Source organism: Schistosoma mansoni, chromosome W, assembly GCF_000237925.1.
Source record: "Schistosoma mansoni strain Puerto Rico chromosome W, complete genome".
NCBI classification, from domain to species: domain Eukaryota; kingdom Metazoa; phylum Platyhelminthes; class Trematoda; order Strigeidida; family Schistosomatidae; genus Schistosoma; species Schistosoma mansoni.
Window position 1 is genome coordinate 15,873,147 of NC_031502.1, and position 24,452 is coordinate 15,897,598.

At 33.0% G+C, this 24,452-nt stretch overlaps 1 protein-coding gene across 1 annotated transcript in view; it reads right to left on the bottom strand.

Moving 5' to 3' along the window:
* Window positions 1-24,452, bottom strand: part of Smp_171970 (putative hypothetical protein) — a gene marked incomplete at both ends in the record, with an annotated part of 38,672 nt that overhangs the window by 5,584 nt on the left and 8,636 nt on the right. The window contains 11 exons of the mRNA XM_018788738.1: window positions 370-585; window positions 3,531-3,698; window positions 6,933-7,136; window positions 8,237-8,488; window positions 11,136-11,393; window positions 12,965-13,084; window positions 13,966-14,196; window positions 15,753-15,941; window positions 16,901-17,116; window positions 18,157-18,312; window positions 20,835-21,167. Coding sequence (XP_018654251.1) covers window positions 370-585; window positions 3,531-3,698; window positions 6,933-7,136; window positions 8,237-8,488; window positions 11,136-11,393; window positions 12,965-13,084; window positions 13,966-14,196; window positions 15,753-15,941; window positions 16,901-17,116; window positions 18,157-18,312; window positions 20,835-21,167 — 2,343 coding nt within the window. The remainder of the gene's footprint in view (window positions 1-369; window positions 586-3,530; window positions 3,699-6,932; window positions 7,137-8,236; window positions 8,489-11,135; window positions 11,394-12,964; window positions 13,085-13,965; window positions 14,197-15,752; window positions 15,942-16,900; window positions 17,117-18,156; window positions 18,313-20,834; window positions 21,168-24,452) is intronic.

Here is a 24,452-nt window from a genome sequence, read left to right on the forward strand (position 1 = left end):
ATAATATTTTGAGAATGAGAAGTAGCCTCGTCGGAATGCATTAGTAGACGATTTTGACCTATTAGGAATAGATGCAAATAGGCTAATATATTCAAACTAGGTGACCTAGCAAGTTGAAAGTTAAGTTCTCTACAATATATTTTCAAAATGTATTTCACGTTCTTCTTGGTTTTTAGTAACTTCCAAAGCATACCAATTGCTGATATATTTTGTGAATAAATAAGTGAATTCAATAGAACATCAATTAAAGTCACCGTATATAAATGATATATCTTTCATGGTTTATGATCCAACTATTCACCACTTAATAGTAAAACAAACAACGCACTTTTAAGGTAAGGTACATATATAAATAAAAATCAAACTGACCTCATCTTTTTGTTTATTTGCTTTAGCTTCAGATAATTCATATTTATGTTTTGTTTCTAGTAATTCTGCTTCAGTTTCTGTTAGACTTTTTGAAGTTGTGTCTAGTCTAGAAGTAAATAATTCCAATTCGCGTGACATAGAATCTAAAGCTGATTCGCGTTCTAGCAAACGACTCGAAAGTTCTTTGTTGTGTTGATGTAGATGGTCCATTTCATTCTGTGACCAACAAAATAACATTAACATGACTGCTATAATAGGGTGTTTGAGTAACTGGAAGTTTTATCATTCGGTAGAGTTATATAAATTGAGAAAATGATTTGGTAAAATACTTTAGATGTGTCATGTTTCATAGTTCAAAAGTGAGAGAATCAGAAAATTGGTTTTATGTATCTTTTTGTGAGCAAGTTTTGCTGGGATTGAAGTTTAGGAACACAGTCTAATACATTAATCTTTTATAGTGAAACAATTTGAATGTCGGTTCCATAAATCTCTAATTATTTAGTTTAACTTGAGTAGTCCCGTATAAAATAAACTATGGTAAAAAAGGGGAGTTTTATTTACTTAAGTAGGAAGGATTTTTTGTTTATGCCGTTCAAGTTAAAAGTTGATATTCAAACCTTCCAGCCATTTTTGGATTAAGTTCCCTAGAGGTTCAGTTTTATTCGTTTCGCATTGAAAGTATTAACATATGTGGTATTTCCTTTGTAAAGTATTTCATATATCTGGATACTTTGGTTGTTTTCAGTGGTTTAAAGTGATTACAGACTTACATAACTATGTTTTCACCCCCTGTTCTGTTAATTTTAGTGGGCTATAATCAGTTAATTTTCAATGGAAAAGTAATCAGAAAAGTTGTAGCAGACATTTTCATAATCTCAAAATTATTAATAAACTAGATGATTGCTAATTATCTCTAGAATTTGACACACTTTATTTCTTAATTTACGTCTATACTTCAATCTTTCTTGAGTTTATCGTGAAAAATACCAAAATTCTAAACCTCTTTTTCAAAACAACTTTGATGTTTCAAGGCTGAAAATCTGTATTTAACTTTCAGTGGCGTCTTGGATGAGGGTTTAACTTTGTCTTGACGTATTTTAGTCAGTTGTTGGAGCAATGTTAAACTAATGGGTTCTGAACTAGGTTGTAAATTTAGCACTTCTCTTGTGAAAGTTGGATTTTGTAGAAACATCATGCATTAATTTCAAAAGGGACTTAGTGTCTATATGTTTACCGATTAATAATTTTAGTTGTATCTTTCAAGGTTATGAACTGGCCAATGAAAACCTTTCATACATATTTTCAGCAACTACTCGCTTTAACAATTTGGATAATCAGGCTATATATACCAGTTTAAACTGGTACTCCTTAGTATGAAGAACTAAAGGAAGTCCTGTAAAACTATAATAATAACAACAAGGCTATGAAAACTAGCTCCTCATATGGTTCGAACTCGATATCCTACAAAAAGCAATTTAAGTTGGATTACGACAATTAGTGGGAAATGCTTCTCCATGTGAAAATCTGCATGAATTTCCGTTTCAGTATGCTCTATTTTATACGCTTTACTTTAGTAAGACCATTAGTAAATAATTTATAACAGACCCAGTTAGCTCTTAGAGCCTATCCAGCAAGTTATTTTGTCAGTAAAGAAAAGGAGAGAATAAGACCCTACCATTCGATAGTATAAGATAGTTTTTGTTGATAACGAGTGTATTATTGCAACAGGTATGTCTATGACTTATTGCCTATTTAATATGTCCATTGTAACAACCTTAACTTGCATAAATTGCCTTCAAATGTAACTTTGTTTCTAATCTTAATTTACTGAGACACTCAAAGTTAGACAAAGCATATTTTAACACCGTTTTGTTTAATTTAATGATTGATTCGTGTTAATTCTTCCCATTAGTTTTTTATTTCACTTTGAAATTCTGCTCTCGAAATAAGATCTGTTCGATTTTAAATTTGGTTTTTTCATTATTTTCTTGGTGAATATTTGTTTACAAGGCGAAAATGGTAAAAAAAAATTTATTTTTGTCATTCATTTTATTCGTCAGAAATAAAGCACCATTTTTTGGCATGATATTTTACAGCTGTTTTGATCTGTATATCCACACAAACTATTTACTTTCGGTTAAGCTTCACATTTCATTTTTGGTTGTCTTATTCATACTGTGGTCTGTGCTACTTATATAGACATAAGTAGTATATGACGATAGTCAGGAATAGAATGTCTAACAACAGAAGGCCAAGAAGATCAAGGAGGAAAGAATGGAAACAGAAAGTAATTGGTATGAGACACTTGACTGATATTTTCAAAAGTAACAGTCAATTTTGAGATAATTAATGGACTTTTTGCAAATTAAGTACTTACTGTTTGGTTCTCAGATTTCGCCAATATGTTCTGTAATTTCGTTTACTTTCGATTATGCCCTATTGTGTTCTCGTTCACTACAATACTACTTTTGCGTACTGATAGATATCTTTGTGTTGTTAAACTGAGATTCAGTCTAATTTTAGATCAGTTGTCACGAATTTATTATTATTATTATCAATGTCTTTCTCTAGTTACTCATTATCTTTACTGGTAATTTGTGAGAAAGACCATTTGCTTTTCAGTTATCCAGTAATCAACAATATTTAAAACATCAGAGACTTTGACTGAACTGGAGGTATTTTTACAAACAATTTATGGTTTTATGAACCCAAACATTTGAATAAAGTATCGCTACTTATTTTGAGTAGTCTTTTAAGAAAATAAACAATTTTTCTAAATCGACACAAGTTTAAGTAATTCTGATATCAACTATCATAAAAGAGATATATCTTTTTAATCCTAGAACAAGAGACTATATTTTGAAAGACGTCTCCTTTAGATACTCATAAAAATGAAACCCTGATTATTTGGCTTTCACTCCTATTTGAAATCAGTTGATGCAGCAATGCAAGTCTTAGGGCAGCAGATACCTGCCCACTTTACAATTGTGATGTTGTCTCTGATTAACAATAGTTTTCAGCCTACACTGGTTTGGATTAGAAACTGTCTGAAAATCATTCGTGCAATCATGATTCATAGGAGTTAATAATAATATGAGCATAATTTTATTTCAGGAGTAATTAGTTAGTATTTATATCAATAATTTTATCGTTGAACATACTGTGATACTATAAAGTTCTCTTTCTTTATCTGTTTTAATTTTATTAAGAAAATCATTTCTTTCACGTTCGTTTGCAAGCTCAGATTGTAACCGTTCAATGAATTGCTCTTGTCTTTCGATTTGTTCTGTAAAAGCCATTTTCATTTCCCGAAGATCTGCCACTTCTAACTATAAACATAGACAAAGATGCAATGAGTAATAAAAGTGCTTACTTGTCAGTCACTCGTTAACTGACAAGCTTAGGAATCTAGAATTGACTGAAAATTTCCAAAAGGCAATCTTGAAATCTCCTTACTGCATGAAAAAATATGACTAAATTCGTAGTTGGTTCTTTGTAACAGAAAAACTATGTACCATACGCCATCTCATTGAGTTTGAACTGTTGGACACTTTTACCATTATTTCACTCATCAGGGTACAGGTGTATTCCCTGAAAGTGGTGAGAAACATGCACCATGGATACTATCTGTGGCTAACATCATTCTCCGTCAGTCACATATTATTCGCCCAGAAAGAATGCTCACCAAAATAAATTTCAATCAAATATCCACACAGAAGGTTGCAAACCAATCTCATGATGCTCCATTTTACAAGTATGTCACAATAAAACCATAAAATAAACTGGAGTCATGATTGACATTTACTTAGTCGAAAATTTGAATTTCATGAATTTTATACTTCATAAACTGCTCTTAGCAGTCACCTGGGTGTTTTTATCTTCATTCTTTGATGATACATTCAAGATAGAAAATCTGAAATTAAAATGAGTTAATAGTTAAGTGGTTTGATTCAGTTTATACTCGTCAACAAGGTACGCGTTTAATGAGAAAGAAACTTAAGATTTATGTATGGTTGGAACCTAACGCAACTTAATCGAGTGAATTCAATTACCAGTGGGTCGACAAAAGTAACGTCGTTTATTCCTTGTTTATGTCTAATAACAGTCAAAGCATATTAAGAAAAGCTAGAGTAATACAGATTGCTGTCCTGAACTACTTAAAATTGTAAAGATGTGTATTGAAATCCAATGTGATGACATAATAATTCAAATCTAGGAAATCTCACCATGAAATGATTTCAGCTGGAGAGTCATTGAAAGTTAGTCAAGATTTGAAAACCAGTTAAACCTAGATTCAATTGATTAACAGTGTGCCGTCATCAGCCCATTAAGTATCAGGTCCAACACGTTCAGATATTTCAACGACCATGTCACATTTAGACAATTAAGTTGAAGAACAATGGTGTACCACTTGGTTGTGTCCAAGATGAAACTAAAGCTAAAGAAACACTGGACAACTGTGTAAATGGCATCACAAAAGTTCAATAAAACTTTCCTTCATAATACTGACAAACTCAACGAATTCTCGGCAGATCTTAGCAACACATTCCAAGTCCTCAACGATTTAGTTAAAAAAGAGGAACCTAGTATGCAGAAAAACTGGAAAGGGACCAAAGAAGCACTAATTTCAACGTACCAGGATATGCTGAGCTACATGAAACATCATCACAAGGAATGGATCTCAATTGATACCGTATGTAAGACTCAAGAAAAGAAGAAAAAAGAGACAGCAATCAACAAGACAAGATAAATCTGAGACACGGGTCAAGTAAATAGAAGCAGACAAACGAATGAAGAGGAGCATTAGAGCAGACAAGTAGAAGTATGTGGAAGACCTACCAAAGACAGAGGAAAAAACTGTAAGGGAAGGTAATATGAAACAACTTTAAGGCACAACGAAGAAACTGGCAGGCAGATAGAGTAAACAAGATCGACCAGTCAAGGACAGAAAATAAAAGTTAATCACTAAGATTCAAGAACAGAGGAAAAGATGGGTAGAACACTTTGGAAAACTCTTTAATAGACCAGTCCCACTAACACACCAGAAATCCAAGCAGCATACACACTCTTCCTCATAGATGTCACCTCACCAACAATGGAAAAAATTACCATGGTCATCAGACAGATCAAGGGTGGGGAAGCGTCAGGACCAGATAACATACCAGCTGAAGCTCTAAAGTCAGACATAGAGGTAACTGTAAACATTCTCCACGTTCTATTCGGAAAGATTAACAGGCCAGATTCCGTAAGGATCGTTCATGCACAGATCAAATCATGACACTACGGATCATTGTTGAACAATCGATTGAATGGAACTCGTCAACGCACATCAACTTCCTTGACTGTGAGAAGGAGCTTGACAGTGTAGATAGGAGGACCTTACGGAACCTTCTTCGAAACCATGGTGTATCTGAGGAAGTCATCAACATCATCCGCAATCCGTGCGACGGATAACACTGCAAAGTCGTGCATGGAGGACGTCTTATAGATACATTTCAAGTGAAGACCGGTTTCAGACGAGGCTGCTTCCTCCAACACATTCCCTTTCATCTGGCGGTTGACTGGATTATGAAAACCTCTACATCTCAGGGGAAGTATAAAATACGATGGACAGCTCGTAATCAATTTGACGACTTGGACTCTGCAGTCGACCTGACTCTTCTATCCCATATACATAAACAAATGCAGATGAAGACAACCAGTGTAGAAGATGCCTCTGTATCATTAGGCCTCAACACACAAGGGCAAAAGCAAGATCCCCAAATACAACATGGAGAACACCAACCCAATCACACTTGGTGGCGAAACTCCGGAAGAGGTGGAAACGTTCACGTACCTGGACAGCATCAACGATGAACAAGGAGGATCTGATGCAAATGTAAAGGCAAGGATTGGCAAAGCAAGGATAGCACTCCTACACTTGAATAACATATGGAACTCAAAACAACTGTCAACTAATATCAAAGTGAGAATCTTCAATGAGAATGTCAAGACAGTTCTACTGTACGGTGCTGAAACTTGAAGAACTACCACAACTATCATCAAAATGGTACAAATATTTCTAAGCAACTTTCTGTGCAAGATACTTACTGTCCGTTTGCCGGATACCATCAGCAACAAGCTTCTGTGAGAGGGAACAAATCAGCTTCCAGCTGGGGAGGAAAAGACGTTGGAGGTGGATAGGACATATATTGCGGAAATCATCAACCTGCATCACGAGGCAAGCGCTAACTTGGAATATTAAAGGTAAACGGAAAAGAGGAAGACCAAAGAACACACTGTACCGGAAATCAGAAACTGAAATTAAAACGATGAATAGCAACTGGAAACGACTTGAAAGGATTGCCCAGGACAGAATTAGATGAAGAACTTCCACGACCATCTTTAAAATAGTACAAGTATTTCTGAACAATTGTTTACGCAAGATACTTAATATCCGTCAGCCGGCTACCATCAGCAAAAACTTATTATGGCGAAGAAATCTGTTTGTGATATCTCTGAATAATTCAAAACTATATATGAAACTAATACACAAATAAATTAAGTTAATTACCTTCACTTACCTCTATACGTTTACGTGCAAGATTTTCTGAATTTCTGTGGAGATTGCAGTCTGCCAGGTCTGCTTTCGCAGCTTCTAATTCACACGCTAGTGACTTTATTTGTGAAGACTTGCTCTGTAGTTCTGTCTCGCTTTCAATTAACTGGTGACGTATGTGTTCCAATTCCGTCTGAAGCCGTTGAATCGTGCTATCTTTTTCGATTTCCTATTTGAAGTAGCAATAAGTTAGATAAATTTTGATGTTTATAACTTATGTAAGTTAGATTTAGAGATGTGATTGTGTTGAAAGTATTATCTCCAAGAGAGAGGATATATTATAAAGAACATCTCATTAGAGTTCCATTTAAATGAACCGTAAGGGTAATAAAGATCAATGAAAGATCAATGATTTTTGTAGATTGCAAGATAAACAATCTAAATTTATGATGTAAACTAGCTGTACCTTGATTAAGGACTTGAAAATTATTCTTCAGATTGGTGTGATGATATACAGTATGAACTAAATACAAAATACAGCTTCATCATTGTTTTGATATGCTGTTGGAGTATAGTATTTCGAAGGCACATTTTTCACCTTATTCACATTACAGCTTTTTGTTGTATGTTAATTACGCAACGAATCAGCACTCTCAACATAAGATATGCAGTAACTTGCAGTTACTATATTTATAACTTGACGTGGTTTAAACTGTGAACGGCGCCGTAAGGGTTGATGCTCATAATGAAATATTCAATCTAGTCTTATCGAGATACTCCTAGTTTTTGTATTCATACTATCTCTTAGACAGGGGTTATTAGCAAGTGGATATATTTGTTTTCTATTTTGTATTTTTAAAAGACTTATAGTATACGGTATTTTTGTTATAACTTGTGCCCTATTAATATATATAACGTAATGATACCGCCAATTAGCGAACTGCGATTTATCGACAGGACCAATGACGCTTAAACCCGTACGAGCAGTCTAGAATTTTTATCGGTCCTTCTTCCTGTCTAGCCCTGCCTGTTAATTCCAGAGCACTAATCACAGTCTCTGCAATATGAATCATGTATTTCAAACATACTGGGTTCATATACAAACATCGCACCACAAGATAGAAAACAACATTTGTACAAGATATAGCCAAAAGTAGCTGTTAATGTGGGAGACTTTAATTAATAGACTGGGCAATTTTAAACACGATACACTTGATGTTTTATAGGATAAAAAATTAATTGATCTGGGATTATGAAAGCGTTATGATCATTGTCTGTGGTTCAAATTTATCTTTAAGCTTTGAACTTCCGAAAATAAAACATACTTACAGAGTTAATATATTTGTTGATAATTTGTTCAGTTTGATTCGATGTCTGCTCAAGTGATTTTAACTTTTGTGTAATTGTGTCGCCAGTATTCTGTAAATTAATAATTCGTTCATCTTTTTTAGCCAGTTCAATTTTAAGGGCAGCCGATTCACTGACAGCATGATTACTGGCTTTTTCTGCTTCCAAGCGTAAAAGTTCTGATTGTTCAAGTTGCTTAGTTAGTTGTTGAACACTGAATTCTAATTCTTGTATCTAGTAAATTAGTTGGAAAAATAAACAAACGTGAATCCAATTATTACAGTGTTTGGGATAATATAAATAGTAGATTGTCCGAATATTCGTCAATCTTTTCTATAACTAAAAGTTTGTATCATTAATTTATTCAAAGTAATTATTATGTTTTCAGATATTTATATGTATAGAAAGTACACGTTTATTTCCTTTGCCACTATATTATGATGACAATAGCTGCTTAATAGGAATCTTATTAGAAAGTAAACTCAGAAATAAGATTATCTCTATAGTTTCTTATTGTACTGATACATCGGTTGAACTGGTATTTACGATTTTGCCGAACTCAAATGATTTCACTGTTTATTAGTCGGTAATAGCTAATAACTCATGGGTTAACTTACTTGAGACATATAAATTACGTATGTATGACATTTATTACTCTTAAGAAATAATAGGCATATTATAAAACAGGTTTCTAATTTAATCATCCAGAATCAGTTGATCAAGTTGAGAGTATAGCGCAATTGTTGAAATGTTTTTAAAGCAGGTGGATATTTAGTGAATAAATAACCGGTAGTAAGTTTCGAATTTACTTCCTTTATGTCATATCAAATATTTAAGCTTCTGCATAGTACCATATGAAATTAAAAATGTTTGCCAAGTGCCTACGACGATAAATGCGTTTTGAAAATTGACATTATCAAAAAGTAGGATGGTTACGGAAATAGGATGATAAGAGAAAGAAGACACCTTTAAACTAGAAAAATGAACTGGAATGCCTAAATATAGTTATAATTGAATAGAATAAGTTATTTGTTGCAACAAAGGAATATTAGTCAATGGAACATATAAGTAGTAGAAAAAGATGAATACACTTAGACTATTTTTAAACGAAAATTATATTTAATTCATTTTTGTACTGGTTGTTTGAATCATATTTGTAGAAACCTCAGTAATTGAAATTGAAAAACTTCACCGTTTCACTCTGGACAGATGATGTGTGAAGTGTTGTAGATATTCAATTTTAACCCTCAAGAGTTTTTCGAATTAATTATCATTTTTTTCTTCCGAAAACTCAATATCCAACTGCTGAGAAACTATACATTCCAAACAGAATAAATGTCTTTACAATCTCAGACTACTTCTTTGAAAATAAGTAGTGTAGTGCACAAACAAAGATGGAAGGCAAGGGATGATTTGGGTGATCAAAATATGAACATACGTAAGGTGACAATCCATCTGTACAGTTCTTCTAAAGAAACTGTAGTAGTTTGTCCACGATTTACTGATTACAATAATCCTAAAACTCCCCACATCATGAATTAGAATAACATATATAAGCAAACAATACCGTCTTCCATTAGATTCTCATCAGGATTTACTCTAATATACAATAATATTCGTACGCATATATGAAACCGCTAAACCAATCATTACATTTTATTAGTCAGTGATAGTAGTAAAATAGGTTACATAAATGAACATAATAAGTAAAAAGTACAAATTGATAGTTTGTTGACAGGTGTACTAGTTGTTATAAGAATAATCGAGGTTTGAATCAACGTTTCATTATAGGAAGTAGGCAAACAATGAAATAGCATTGATTAAAAGCTGTGGAATTACGTAATAATGCAGCTAACATTTGTTTGTAGTTTTATAGCTCACCTACAGTGAATCTACAACTATGAGGTAAGTTACCTGGTTTCGCGACATCCATGTCTATCTACGACTTCAGTTGCTCCTGTTGCGGAAGCTACATTTGCTATGCAACCAGATAACTGAGCAAGCGAGTTAGTGAACACCTACCCTCGTGGTTAGGAAAGGGCGTAACCAAAAAATTATTCACCTCCGTCCTATTACATTTGACCGATAGTAGTCATGAAGTAGATAGAAATAAATTGTTTAAATCAATTTATTGTATAACTACTAGCTTTCCTTTTGAGGTTTTATCTCGTCTCATACATTAAGCAAAAGCTGTAGGTATTCGACCTAACAATCTAAGTCTGTGTTCATCACAAATTTGTAAAATCCTTATCGTTCCCTTGGCAAATTAACCCTAATAAACCATCTTATTTATTATTATTTTTCATACTCTTCGTTTATTTTTCTTCACTCCGTCTTTTAAAATATATGCTTCATTGTCCCATTATCCGAAAAATTTTAGTATGTGATATTATGATTTCGAACCAGTGTTATTTCATTGTTTGCCTACTTCCTATAATGAAACGTTGATTCAAACCTCGATTATTCTTATAACAACTAGTACACCTGTCAACAAACTATCAATTTGTACTTTTTACTTATTATGTTCATTTATGTAACCTATTTTACTACTATCACTGACTAATAAAATGTAATGATTGGTTTAGCGGTTTCATATGTGCGTACGAATATTATTGTATATTAGAGTAAATCCTGATGAGAATCTAATGGAAGACGGTATTGTTTGCTTATCTCATGTTGTTACTTTACAATAATGTATTTTAGGTTTCCTTACACCACAAACGACTGGACACCTATTTAGTTCATTGAATGATTTGAACGAATTTCTCCCGGTTTGTTAAACTGTAGTTAGGTCAGTTATATAAAACTTTCACAATCAATCTCGTAGGGTGAATTTCACCAAAAATAGTTTAGAGATTCATGTAATTACCAGTTCACTTACTATAAATTCAGAATTTTGTATTCCTGTCATATTTTGTTTGATTTCGTTTTGCAATTTTTCTATTTCATTAGTTCGATTTTTTAATTCGTTCATCAAGTCATCATTAACTGAACTTAATGACTGAGTATACTGGTCAGATGAACTTAGTTGGCTCTCCATTTCGATTACTTGTCTTCCCATTTCATCCAATTTCATCTGCTTTTCATTCAGCATTGAGTTTAAATGTTGTATTTCAAGTGTAGACTCATTAATTCGTTTCTACAATAAATAATTCAAAAGTGAATTAATTTGTTGATCACTGAATAAGTAGTAAACATTTGTAAACCTAAGGGTTTTATATCGGCTGTATACAGCTCCTTGGAATATGAGGACTGAAACATACAGTTCTTTACGTTGCAGTCAACGGAAGCTCAGGTATGGCAAAACAATTTACTATTCTATGACAGATTACACAGTACTTTTGTAAAATGTGAGATTCATGTATTAAATACATCATTTACATATCTCCCTTCAGTTGTCCTTTACATACATCATCATTTCTCCCAGCCGGTTGTGATTCCAATTGCTCTTCGTTTTCCTCTCTCTTCACCTTATTTCACTCTTTTACTGGTAAGCATTCTACTTCCAATTCCTGCTACATACTACTTATGTCTGTTGGCATAAGTAGCGCACAACATAACAACATTATTTATGATTGAAATGACGCTTCATTACAGATATCAATTTTTATATAATGTCAACATTCCATTTGACAGCGATTTATAATTTAAATTTCTCCCTTATGAGAAAATAACTAAATTCCCTACAGGAAATTCGACATAAATTCTACGTCGTAAATAAAATAACATATCAGTTCAGAGAAAAGAACAGGATTTGTTGTAGCAAAAACGTTTTGATTACAAAATACTTGCTAGATGTTCACAATAGTCTAATGAATGTATGAGCGTTAAATTCTCTCATTAGAATTTGTGATTTGATTATTTGACTGTTTGGTGTTGTTTTAGAATCCCTGAAAATTCTACATAAACTGATTTGATACACAGGACTTAGTAGTTTAAATTATTTTACCACTTAAAGTATCCCTAAACAAAGATTTAATGATAATACTCTAGATAAGGTCGAAAAATACAAAGGTACTTTTGTTAGTTGCATTGAGAACTTTCATTTAGGTACTACAGATTAATAATAAGTTTCAGTGAGTTGTATCAAAGCAAAGATTGCATGCTTAAATACACTTTAAGAAAATTCAGATATAATGGAATAATCAATCTTATAAAATTCTTTCTGCGGATCCGATGAATCTTTGACTATGCACAGATGTACAGGTTCTTTATTTCAATATTTAAGTCCACTAAATATCCGATAAATAAAAAAAATTCCTTAGTCTTTTGATTACCTATCGTTTAAATTTTTTTCTGTTATGACCAGTATCCAGCTACTCGATCAAACCCTAATTCAATAACGAAATCAGGGCTGAATGTAATCAGGGAACTCAACCCAATACTGTACAAATGAAATTCTACTTTTCCACCAATAACTCGTTGCAGACTCCAACTATCATAAAGATAAAGTTTTATCTTCTTCGAACTGACAGCTGAACATGAAAAACTCATGAGTATTTACAAATTTTTTGAATGTGTTCTTAGGGACCAGTGATTGACGTTGGTAGTTTAGGACACTAGAATTGAAGGGTGCACTTACTGTTTAAACACCCAACATGACATTTATTGAGAAAATTCTTTTTTTGGATGATTCAGGTCGTATTTTGGGAAAATAATGCATTTCCAAACACTGTAATACAATTGAAGTTAATTTTAGTTTAAACTTACTCTTAATGAATCTACTTCTGATTGTGAATCAGTCAGTTCTTTCTGGTTTGTTGTCAAGCGATCATTCATTTGTCCAAGTTCACTTAGCAGATAATTGACCTGAACTTCCATTGACTGAACCTTTTTGAATTAAATATCATAACATTCACAAAAATAATTTAATATAATTTTAAACTACACATAAACGATCGTTATCAATACTGTCATTATATAAACTATTTGTGTGTATTAAGTCTTCTTAAGTACATGATAGGGTTTCCAATGTGAATGGATTAAAACATTTCAGAATTAAGTAGTTCCATATTTCTAGTTTTTATCAATAAATCATTCATATGGTCTTTTTAAGGATCAACTGCGAAACAAGCAAATACTTTTATAACTCTCGTTAAACTCACACCATAGATTTACTTGAATTGGTATGAAGCTATAAAACAAAATCAGGTGCTGGTGTGAGTGAATAATGTGAGATCAAGTTCATATTGACTATGATTGAGTAGACTGAATTCCCAGAGAAAATGTTTTTGCAGGAGCTAAAGTGGACAGTTATTTTAGAATTTAAGTGTCTTTGGAAAAATGAGATGAAGAACAAATCTTTACAGCATGGAAAATTTGGCGTAGACGAGCTTAACTAAGTGGTCATTAGAATCTTTGAAGTTACATGGATATAAAAAAAACGAATAGCGGAAAAGCATAAAATAGTTAGTAACTGTTAATATTCTTTCGATTTGCATGATTCAATTCAAACGCGGAAACCTGGCTGGATAGCTGATGTACTGAATTGTAAACAACTGTCACGTACCTATACAACGGATAATACTTGATACTTGGACTAAAGTGGAAATCAGATTATAGGCCGGGTTATGTAGTCCACTCAATATAGAACGGAACAGTCGATCAGTTGTTTTGGCACGAAACTTGTAACCGCTCGATTTAACCGAACTTTAATCAACAACCCAATACACAAAACTAAAACAATAGCACAGAAATTCACTTTTTCATACTTCGCTATCATGAGTATGGTGAGAACTTTGGTATTCTTCTAATTCTTTTAGCAAACTTTTCCTGTTACTTTCTACTTCACTTAATTGTTCATTTGCTCCATTCAACTTTTCTTGAGTTGTTTTCAACTGACCAAATAAACTGTTTACTTTTTGTGCACTTTCTTCAATTGTTATTTGTGTTCGTTTAAATTCTTTGGACATACGATTAACAATTGAATCAGAGCGGTTTAACTGTAAAGAGGATCAATAAAACAAAATAAGTTTAGATAGAAGTGCTTATTTTCACATAATATTTGTTTAAGTGAAAACTACGTACTACCACTGAGTCATTAAATGAATAAAAAATGCTCATTAAGCCAGTTGGATGTCAGTAACCTGGTTAATGAAACCTCAGTATTCTCAATCAGGACAGTGGTTGTAGAAAATTAGTGATTAAATGGTACTAATAGAAAAATCATCCTAAGTAGATATCAGTCAAAAAGATTTTAAAACCAAAGGCCCCTTGAAGCTACGTTGGCTGTTTTCCGGGACACAATGACTATATTCCTTTGAAAACTCAAAAGATTAGACACTCACCATCGTGATGACTAAGTTTGGTTTTTGTTATTGAATTAACTTTTTATCCCTTGAAATTTTTCTTTTATTTTTTTAAAATAAACATTACTTTTTCAGATTACTTCACATCTTTGGTATCGGAAATATTCCCACTGATCCGTGAAGAGTCAAAATTTCATCGAAACCTCAAACATATGTTTTCATAACAGTTAGCAATGTACTGACAACACGACCAAATGTATAGCATAATATTCATAATTTAAATATCATGAAATAGGTGACAAAATTTATTTATTCAAGAAAACGATTTAAACAAACAGCATACTTTCCATTTCTGTAGGGTGTTCTACAAAAAACATTAGAGTGGAAATCAATAATTATTACTCTACTTTCGTACACAGAAATGTAGAAATATTTCCAAATTTATATCTTAGTAAAGCAAAGACATGAGCGTTCACTCTAAAATTCACTGACATTGATAACTAATCCTTCTGCAAAAAAGTGGGTTCAACAAATAAGTAGTAGACAGATACCAAGGGCGTTGCTTACGTTGGATCAGTGAAAACTGATGCAAATAAAAGTAAAGAAGTTATCTGAATCAGCAGTTACAACGAGCCCAAATACTGTTTTTATTTTTATTGGTACACTATATCGAAACATATAAATGGGGACACGAAAATGTATGATGGCACTCTAGTTAAGATACGGTGTCATAATCTAATAAGAATATTACTTCATCAACATACAAATAATTCAATTCCTAAACAGCTTCGTAATACCAATTTACATATTGTCTTGATAATTCACCAATACGATTGGTATGAACCTTTATTGCTCTACTGTAGAGTCCTTTATAACATACAACTATATAATGTCGCTTATCCCAAGAATCTCAGAGAACCCTTCAACTAAGATGTTGATCATTGATGGCATTTCAATAATCGCTACAATCGAATTATTGATTAAAATATTTATGGAAAACACTATCAAGTGATGAAAAATAGAATCTCTAATTCAAGGTTAGTTCCCCTGACGTTTCAGATTCACTTTGAAATGTGATAACAAAAGTGGAACAGAGGAAGGTGATATTTGGTCAAATGTTCTTCATTATCCGGTTTCTTAAAATACTCTACACACTGATAATATGAACAGTAACGAATTTTTATGGTGAAATCAGTAAAAATGACTGGCAATGTTCAATTATATTATTTCACGTGAACAAAAGGACTAACTTGTGCTTGTTTTTCTTCAACTTGTTTTTGCGCTATCTGTAATTGTTCCGTCAGAATGCTTAATCTTTCTTCTAATTGCGATTTAATCAACTTTGTTTCGTCTAATTCCTTGCCTACTTCATGTAGACGGGTTTGTATAGTTATATTTGATGTTTTGTAAGATTCCAACTGTGTTTCCAATTCTTGATACTGTAAGTTAAAAAAGCTATATGAATAGTTGGATTAAATAAACAATGTATTGTAATTGAGTGACGGTTATTATTCTTATCTCACATCTTGAGAACAATAATAACTGGGATATTATTTCACTTGTTTGTTTTTAACAATGTAGATATGTTGATTTAAGGGATTACGTATGAATCTATTATTATACATAGTATCCATCACCCAAGTGTATTTCTGTCGTAGACTAGTCAGGTTACAAATAATTCATCAGTAACCCTCCTAAATTTAGTGATCAATAACATAAATTTGGAGGAGTAGTGAACACTAAGTTTGATCGAAATGGTTAATAGGCCATTCAGATAAATTGAGAAAAGTAATGGGCGAATTGTAGGACCTTCTGTGGCTTTATCCTTGAAATAAAACGCCAAATGTATTCCAATACTATGTAATGTAGTTGAGTTCGATTTCATGTCCTTAAACATGATCCGCATGATTTAGTCAACACTTGGTACCGGCTGTACATGATATTAGTTATAGAGTAGTCTTGGTGTTAGTCGATGATAGACTTTCTTGAGAAGAAAACTTAGGGGATAATGTATTAAATATATACACTTCGTAAATGAGTTTACTGTCCATTAGATGAAATTTCTAACTCTTAAAAATTACCACTCTCACAAACTGACGTTCAAATAAGAATAAAATACATATCACAAACATTACTTGTCATGGATTAGAAGCAAAAGCTTAGTTGTGAACAGCGAATAGCAATGAGGTTTGAGTTGAGTAGAATTATGGAGATTTTAGTCCTGTGATATAAAAACATTGATAAGAAGTCAATCAGTTGTAAATGGAAGTGGACATTGGATTTTTGACAGAAATAAGTTGCTTTGTTACATTTTGAGATCTATTTGGGTTGCATTTTAGGTATAATCAGAAGTAACTAAATGAGAACAAAAAGTGAGCAAAATAATTACTTATCTTACATTAGTGATAGCTGTTTTACTGGCCATTTCTGCTGCAGTTTTATGTACATTTGTTTGCTCTAGTTCGAGTTTTAATTTTTGCAATGATTTCTCCAATTGTTCTTCGTTGTGAGATCGTTTAACAATTTCTTCTCTTGACTTTATCAACATTGTGCGACTAGATGATAATTCACTTTGTAATATTTCTAGAGATTTACGACTGTGTATTACTTGTTCCTGTCGGTAGGAAACACTGAATTGGTTTACAAGTAAACAGAAACAATCTCATCGATGAATAGTATGAAGTTATGTACGTGCAATTGATAGGTATTTAGTAAAACTTGAGATTTTGTTTATATAGTAAAAATAATCAAAGCTGACGTTTGATTGAATATCTGTCATCTAAACATCGTACTATACAGATGCATTTACATAAAATAAATATGAAATTCCACAGACAAGTCTTTTACATATATCACTAATTTTTGCAAACAGAATGAGTTTCTTAAGGAATGTATCAGAAGTTAGACTTGAAAATATAAAATGACTTAATTTGGTAGGAAAGAACTAATGATCATTTTTCAAGTAGTAACCTAGTTTTGAACAAAATAACAAGAGGACAGATGGACTAAGGAATTATACGAATAACACAATAGTAATCATCATTACCATTAGTAATAATAGTAAATCTTTAACTATCTATGAACTTTATAAGTTCGTTTATTTGAGTAGTTTGAAATACCAGAAAATATTTTGTAAATTAGTGGCTTTACACAACTCCACACATCTTTCAAGTGTATATGGAATACCAGAAAGCTTCCGGCTTGAATTTGAAAAAATATTTTCATCTTGTAAAAACTAAAAGTTTTATTTAAACTCAAGTCGGATTTCAGAATACTGTTAAACTGTTTCACATACCCTAGCATTTAAAGAACACATTGAAATAATGTAGATTTTCAAGTATTCGATTAGCTTATTATGGCCCCTAGTTGAATGTTTTCATCATCTTGAAAAGGACAGCACTAGACTGCATAATGTATTCAAAGGCCTTTATAGCCCACAGTTCTAATTAATGACTTAAGAAGTTCATGTTAGACATTGGTGATTCGTTCGTGTGATTTCCCGAAGATACTAGTCGATAGATGGGTTTGAAATTATCAAGTCGAACATACACACTACTTTATTAATTCTGTCTGTGAAATCCTACCTAACCACAGATTTCAATCCCGTGAAGGAGCCAACCAAACATCAATAAAAAAATCAATTGAAGAAATTACCTTGGCTTGATTTAAATCCATTGACAAATTTTCAACTTCTCTTTGCTTTTGAACATCAATAATTTCTAATTGTTTTATTTTTTCTTCGAATGAATTTTGAATCATTTTCTGTTCTGATTTGAACAGTTCAACTGAGTTGATTTGTGTTTCTAACTCCTGTAAGATAATAGTGATCAAGTTTAAAAAGCAGGAATACTATAATAAGTAGAAATAGTTGAAAATAGATATTCTCATTCGGTCGAAGTAAAGGATTATTTTAAATGAAAGAATTGACCGAAACCATCCATTAATGCAAATGCTTATACTTTGTAATAAAATGATTACTAATTTTGAATATTTGTTTACCTTGTCAATTCACAAGATGAGAAACAAAACCATTTTATCAAAATGAACCTCAAATTAACATACCCGATGACAAGATTCAAGTTCATGAGTAAGTGAGTGAATTTGTCTCTCTTTCTCTTCCAGAGTATTTGTCTTAATCTGTAAATTGTTTCTGCATTGAATAACCTCATCCTTTTCGTCGGAAAGTAAATGTAGAAAAAACGGATCAAATTAATTAATCAAATTCAATAGTAGGTTGAGAATTATGGTTTTTTATATTTATTGTCTTATTGTTTTAAACTCATCTCAAGTATATAATGAATTTAATATTAAAATAATCACTTTGCAACTAATAGAAACATCCATAGATTAAGGCAATGTTTTTTAAAATATTATTCAACAAGTGGATTGTAAAACAATTTAGCAGGGTAAGTGAGATATTTATCGACAGTGATCAGTGGTGACATAACATAAAATGGTAATCATACTAGTCACTGATAAATGCACTTAGTATTACTTGTTCGAGTCCCAGAGTGAACATCAACTCTGAGATGCAGGTACATCCAGCTGACAAGTCCCAAATAGGACGAAACGCACGTCCTGGATTCCACTGCTAGCTACTATCCAAACTGTATCTAGATAAAGAATGAGTTTATTTCAAATAATAATTTATCATGAAAATAGTCACTTTTCAGGCAATCTTCCTCAAACAGAAAACCGTTTTCAAAATGACTACGTGTGTTATTATGAATAATCTCTAATTACATAAGTAGAAACAATATATAACTGACGCTTATTCATTGGTTCATATCATCAGATAAATAAAATTCAAATAATCGTAATAGGGTGTAGCAAGCTAGTATATCCAATTAATCTCTCATGTAATGAAACCAACTCCATTTCTTTACCAGCTTTGTATTAAACAATTACAAATCATAATTCACAACCACTTATACTTGTTCTTGGCTGTATTAGTTTAGGGCTCAATCACGTGTAAATAGCAAATTTGCTATTTAAGTCATTTCGTATGTACTCTCGTGTAACTAAACGTTAAATTTTATACATACATTGTGTATTTCTGTGTATCTGTGCTCGTTTAAGCTTATCTAATAACTACTTTAGACCATATAAAAATCAACTTAATAACTTATTCATTCAGTTATTTACCCATTTACTCATTAGATTACTCATCCACTCTTTCTCTTTATTATTGGCTAAATAGTTTGATTTTCATGCTTAAACAGTACGTTAGTCCAATCAACTTCCTTTTTTCATCTTCTGCGTTCGCATGCCTCAGAGAATTGTTGCAGTGACAGAAGTTTAGTCGACGGACTGTATGAATTTAATAGGAATAATTATACAAGTCTCCGACGCAGTAATTCGACTACAGATGACCTTAAAAAATAATACAGCTCATAAAGTATTATTAAACGTCTGAAGACAAATTCCAGATTATTTGTCAAACAAAATGACCTTTCCTAAATTATTCTCTGGACAGCCATTTGTGTTATAGGGCCCGTATGTTTATGTGCAGTCATGAGGAGCTCATTGGAAATACATATTTTTCCTCCTAACTTTTAAAAATGTCTAAACAAGATGTTTGTGAGAGAACCAAAAGTAGGTAGGTGAAAGTGATGGCATAAGGTTCATTACAGACAACTAGATAACACATTCGTCCTATGTGATATATTTGCGCAATACGCTTCGAACAATCTGATCACATATACTTGTAAAGATATTTTTATATGAAAACTAAAAGGTCAACTAGACAGATTAAAGGTAAGCCGTAACAAAGAAAAATAAAAGTACACAAAAACAATGTGGGAGGAGCAATCGTGATCTGCAAGTAAGGGTGGCGGAAAACATACCCAAATGGCTGCAGAAACAAATGAATTCCAATGGTCAAATAAGATCACAAGATAGACAGACATCTCCCTCCAATGCGAAATATTTGGTCGAGACTGGTCATAAGGTTGATATCAAGTCAGCATTTGTAGTGTTGTACAAAAGCCTTTAAGAGCGTGTACTAAGGTTTATTGAAGCCTTGGCTATACGGAAACTGAAATCCCCTTTAAGTGTTCCTACCCTTAACCTATCCTTGTAATACTGATTTATTATCCGGAGTGGTTATCACATTGTTTTTGTGTACTTTATTTATTTCCTTTCTTTGTTACGGCTTACCTTAACCTGTCTAGTTGGCCTTTAAATTTTCATATTCGTCTTAATTTCCTAACTGTGCATGATAAACAAACAAACTGATACATCTTGTAGCCAACTGAATTCTACTAAAACAGATGTAATCTACAACGTGCATTAGATCAACTTTACGTAAGTAAAAATAACCAAACACACACCTTCAATTCATTAGTTTTAGCTTGTAATCGACTAATTTCCTTCTTATACTCGGTGTTTTCATTATTCAACTGATTTAATTCTTTCTTTATTTGGTTGATTTCTAATTGATATGAATTGTATGCTGTTAGTTTTTCTTCTTGCAATGTGCGAATTTCTGCTGCACTTGTTTGAGCATTTGACAGACTTTGCTTAGTCATTTCTTGAATTCCAGATTCCAACTGTGTGTTCACTGATTTAAGACGAGCTAACTCTGCTTCCAGTTGCATTGATCGACCTATCTGTAAATCTAGCTTTTCACGCACATTTGAAGTTTCTTTGAGCATTTTCATTATCTGTTTCACATAGAGGGGAATAAATATGATTTAAAAAAAGCCGATTCACATTACGACTGATGTAGACTAAATTTTATGAGCATTTTACAAAAGCTTTGTCCTATTTTTACAAGCCAAGATGAACTGAAGTAAACCTGTACCATGAAATTTGAAGGAAACATTCCTTCATAACATTGTCGTATGCGAGGAATGGACAATACTTCCACATCTAACTGTTGCGTTTATTTGTATGAACCACCCTTTGCCTCCTGAGAACTTATGACCTAACTATGATGAACGCTCGGTGTCGTTCTGGTTTATAAAACTAATGAGGCAGTTATTAGATTCTACATTTAACCCAAAATTACCCTTCAGGAAAAGCAGGAGAAAAAGTCAACGACAGAAAGTGTTGCTAAACATTCATTACTTCAGCCAACTCCTTACGATCCACCTAATTACATTATCCCTCACTATTTATTGATGGGCTTCTTCAAAATATCCGTAGTGTCACGATTTGGTCTGTGCATGGCTGATCCTTACGGAATCTAATCTGCTAATCTTTCCGAATAGAACGTGGAGAATGTTTACAGTTACCTCTATGTCTGACTTTAGTGCTTCAGCTGGTATGTTATCTGGTTCTGATGCTTCCCCACCCTTGATCTTCCTGATTGCCATGGTGATTTCCCCAATTGTTGGTGAGGTGACATCTATGAGGAGGAGTGTGTATGCTGCTTGGATTTCTGGTGTGTTAAGTGGGACTGGTCTATTAAAGAGTTCTTCAAAGTGGATCCTCTTAATTTTTTATCAATCCAAAGGTGATTGATTTGACTCTCTGTATTGTAGTCGGGTGATAATACTACTTTGTGAGGTAAAATGGTGCACCTTATATCCATGTCGTCCTATGACATCTTCATTTCCGGCGTTGTCCATTCAGACATTGGCGTTTATGTGTCTCAACAGGATGGTTATGTCCTTTCCTGGGTTCTTTTCTACAATTGAATGCAACCTATTATAAAACTGATCTTTATTGCATTCGTTGCTATCACGAGATTCCCATCCCACGAATGCTTTTCACGCTTTTTTGGCAGCACAAATGTAAGTCCTTGTATGTAAAAAGAATTTTCCGCTTCATGACCCGAGTACAACTGCACATCTCCCAAGGCTAACCTTTTTGGTTCACCTTGTGTCCAATAGGTTCCACTTATTCCAAGCAGAGCCAGGTTGAACCTCTCTATTTCCGCCGCTATTCGAATGACGCTTCTGAACTTTCATATTGTCCAGACATTCGATGTACCTATATTAATTGTTTCTCTAGTCGTTAGAAGGAAAATCATCCTCGTGACTTCCGAAGAACCTTGGCTTTCATAATGAGTAGTTATAACTCTTCTAATTGAAGATCTTTAAACTCTCAGTACAGAGTTTAAATGGTTTAAGTGATTATTTTTGGTGAGCGTTCTTTTAGCAAGGTTGTTTTTTATGGGATGAGGTTGCCAACCACATGCCCAACCCTCCTCATTTATCCGGGCTTTGGTCCAGCAGTAACTGTAGAAGGGCTGTGGGGGGAGTTTGTTTTCCAACTAATGTACTTAAGTCATTTCGTACAAGTCTTAGGTTCTCTTACATTGCATTATTTCGATTAATTTATTTGGCCATATATCTCAAACATATTTCTCACGGGAACTTAGGCTGTAGTGGACAAAATATACATTAATTAATATACTATCTTATCTAAGTAAGCTTTAATAAAGAAAACGTTTGACTAAACTAATTCTGATCAACAAATACTGCTGAGGAGTCTCATAATAGGACAAAACGGCCGTCCAGTGCTTCCAGGTTTTCCATGGTGGTCTAGCTTCAATTAACTCACGCTTTCAACTATGAAAATACTTTTGGTCAAATCTACACAACAAATATGGTGGTGGTTCTACATATTTCGTCTTTTTAGTAGGTATGCTACATATTTGAGCCTATTGCGCAGTACTAAAATCTCCAAGTCAAGAAAAAATATCTCTTCAGTAGTTCCTAATTTCATAATAGTTCTTCAGTTATCATCGTTATTTGGAATTAATTTCTAAATGTACTGGTTTACAAGTCGTCTAACCCACTTATCCACATTAAATATGATTGAAAGACTGTTAATTTAACCAGAAAGACTCTACGTCTTATTTGACCTAAAGTTATTCCAAACTACAATCATTCTTAAATGTAAGAAATAAGTACTTGTCTTTTCCGTTCTTCACTGATGTTTTCGATATTCTCACGTTCTGATTTCATTTTCGCCAATAATTCATCGCGTTCCTTCACCTAAAGTTTTTTCAAATGAAAATCCGAAAATGTTAATGACTTTATATTATTTATCAGAAGGGGTTTTGTGGAGATTTAGTATGTTTCATAGTTGAAAGCATGAGTCAATTGAAGCTAGACCACCATCGAAAACCTGGAAGCACTGGACGGCCGTTTCGTCCTATTATGGGACTCCTCAGCAGTGCGCATCCACGAACCCGCACTCGCGAGATCCTAACCCAGGACCTACCAGACTCGAGTTAGAGCCCTTAACCGATAGACCACTGAGCTATATTATTTGTTTTATGGCAAGAATTGTTTAACTTAGGCAGGTGTGATCCTGAATTTTATGATAAACGCCTGTTTTAGAATCAAACTGAGTTATAGTTATTATTCTCATGACATCTATAAATCAAAAATCAACACATTTGTTACAGCAAGAAGTGGTTAGAATAATACAAATTTCTATTTCTATCAAATCTTATTTGTCCTAGAACACCTACAAAATATGGTGGAAAAATAAAGTTTCACTAGGTAGTAAAGTGTTAACTTCTGGAAGTATTTCCTAATCAAAGGTATGGTGTGCAGAAATGGAAATAAAGACAAAAGGAAGAAAACTGTTGTGACATGCTGTCTCCAAGACTTGATACTGAAACAAAATCTTCTTATGCACGAGCCCAACAGACTATTCAAGTTAAAAGACTGATTTCCTATTGCCACAGTATTTCAGAAACAATGATGGAAATTAAGTAAATTGAAAAATAAACATTTAAATCTTCGTAGTATGTTTAAATAACAACCTAAAAATTAAAGGACGCTAAACGCCGTTATAGTTCTGTTCTGAATACAATTTATGTATCCTTTTACATGTAATTTATCGGTTAGAGTTACTGTTTACTCATACTTTAGCTGTATATAAATGAATCCCGACCCTGTACAGATATCTATGCTCCCTTATAAATAGTGGTACCTAAAGTGATGAAGCTATTTCGACTATTTTACAGGCTTCTCAGGGGTTACTCA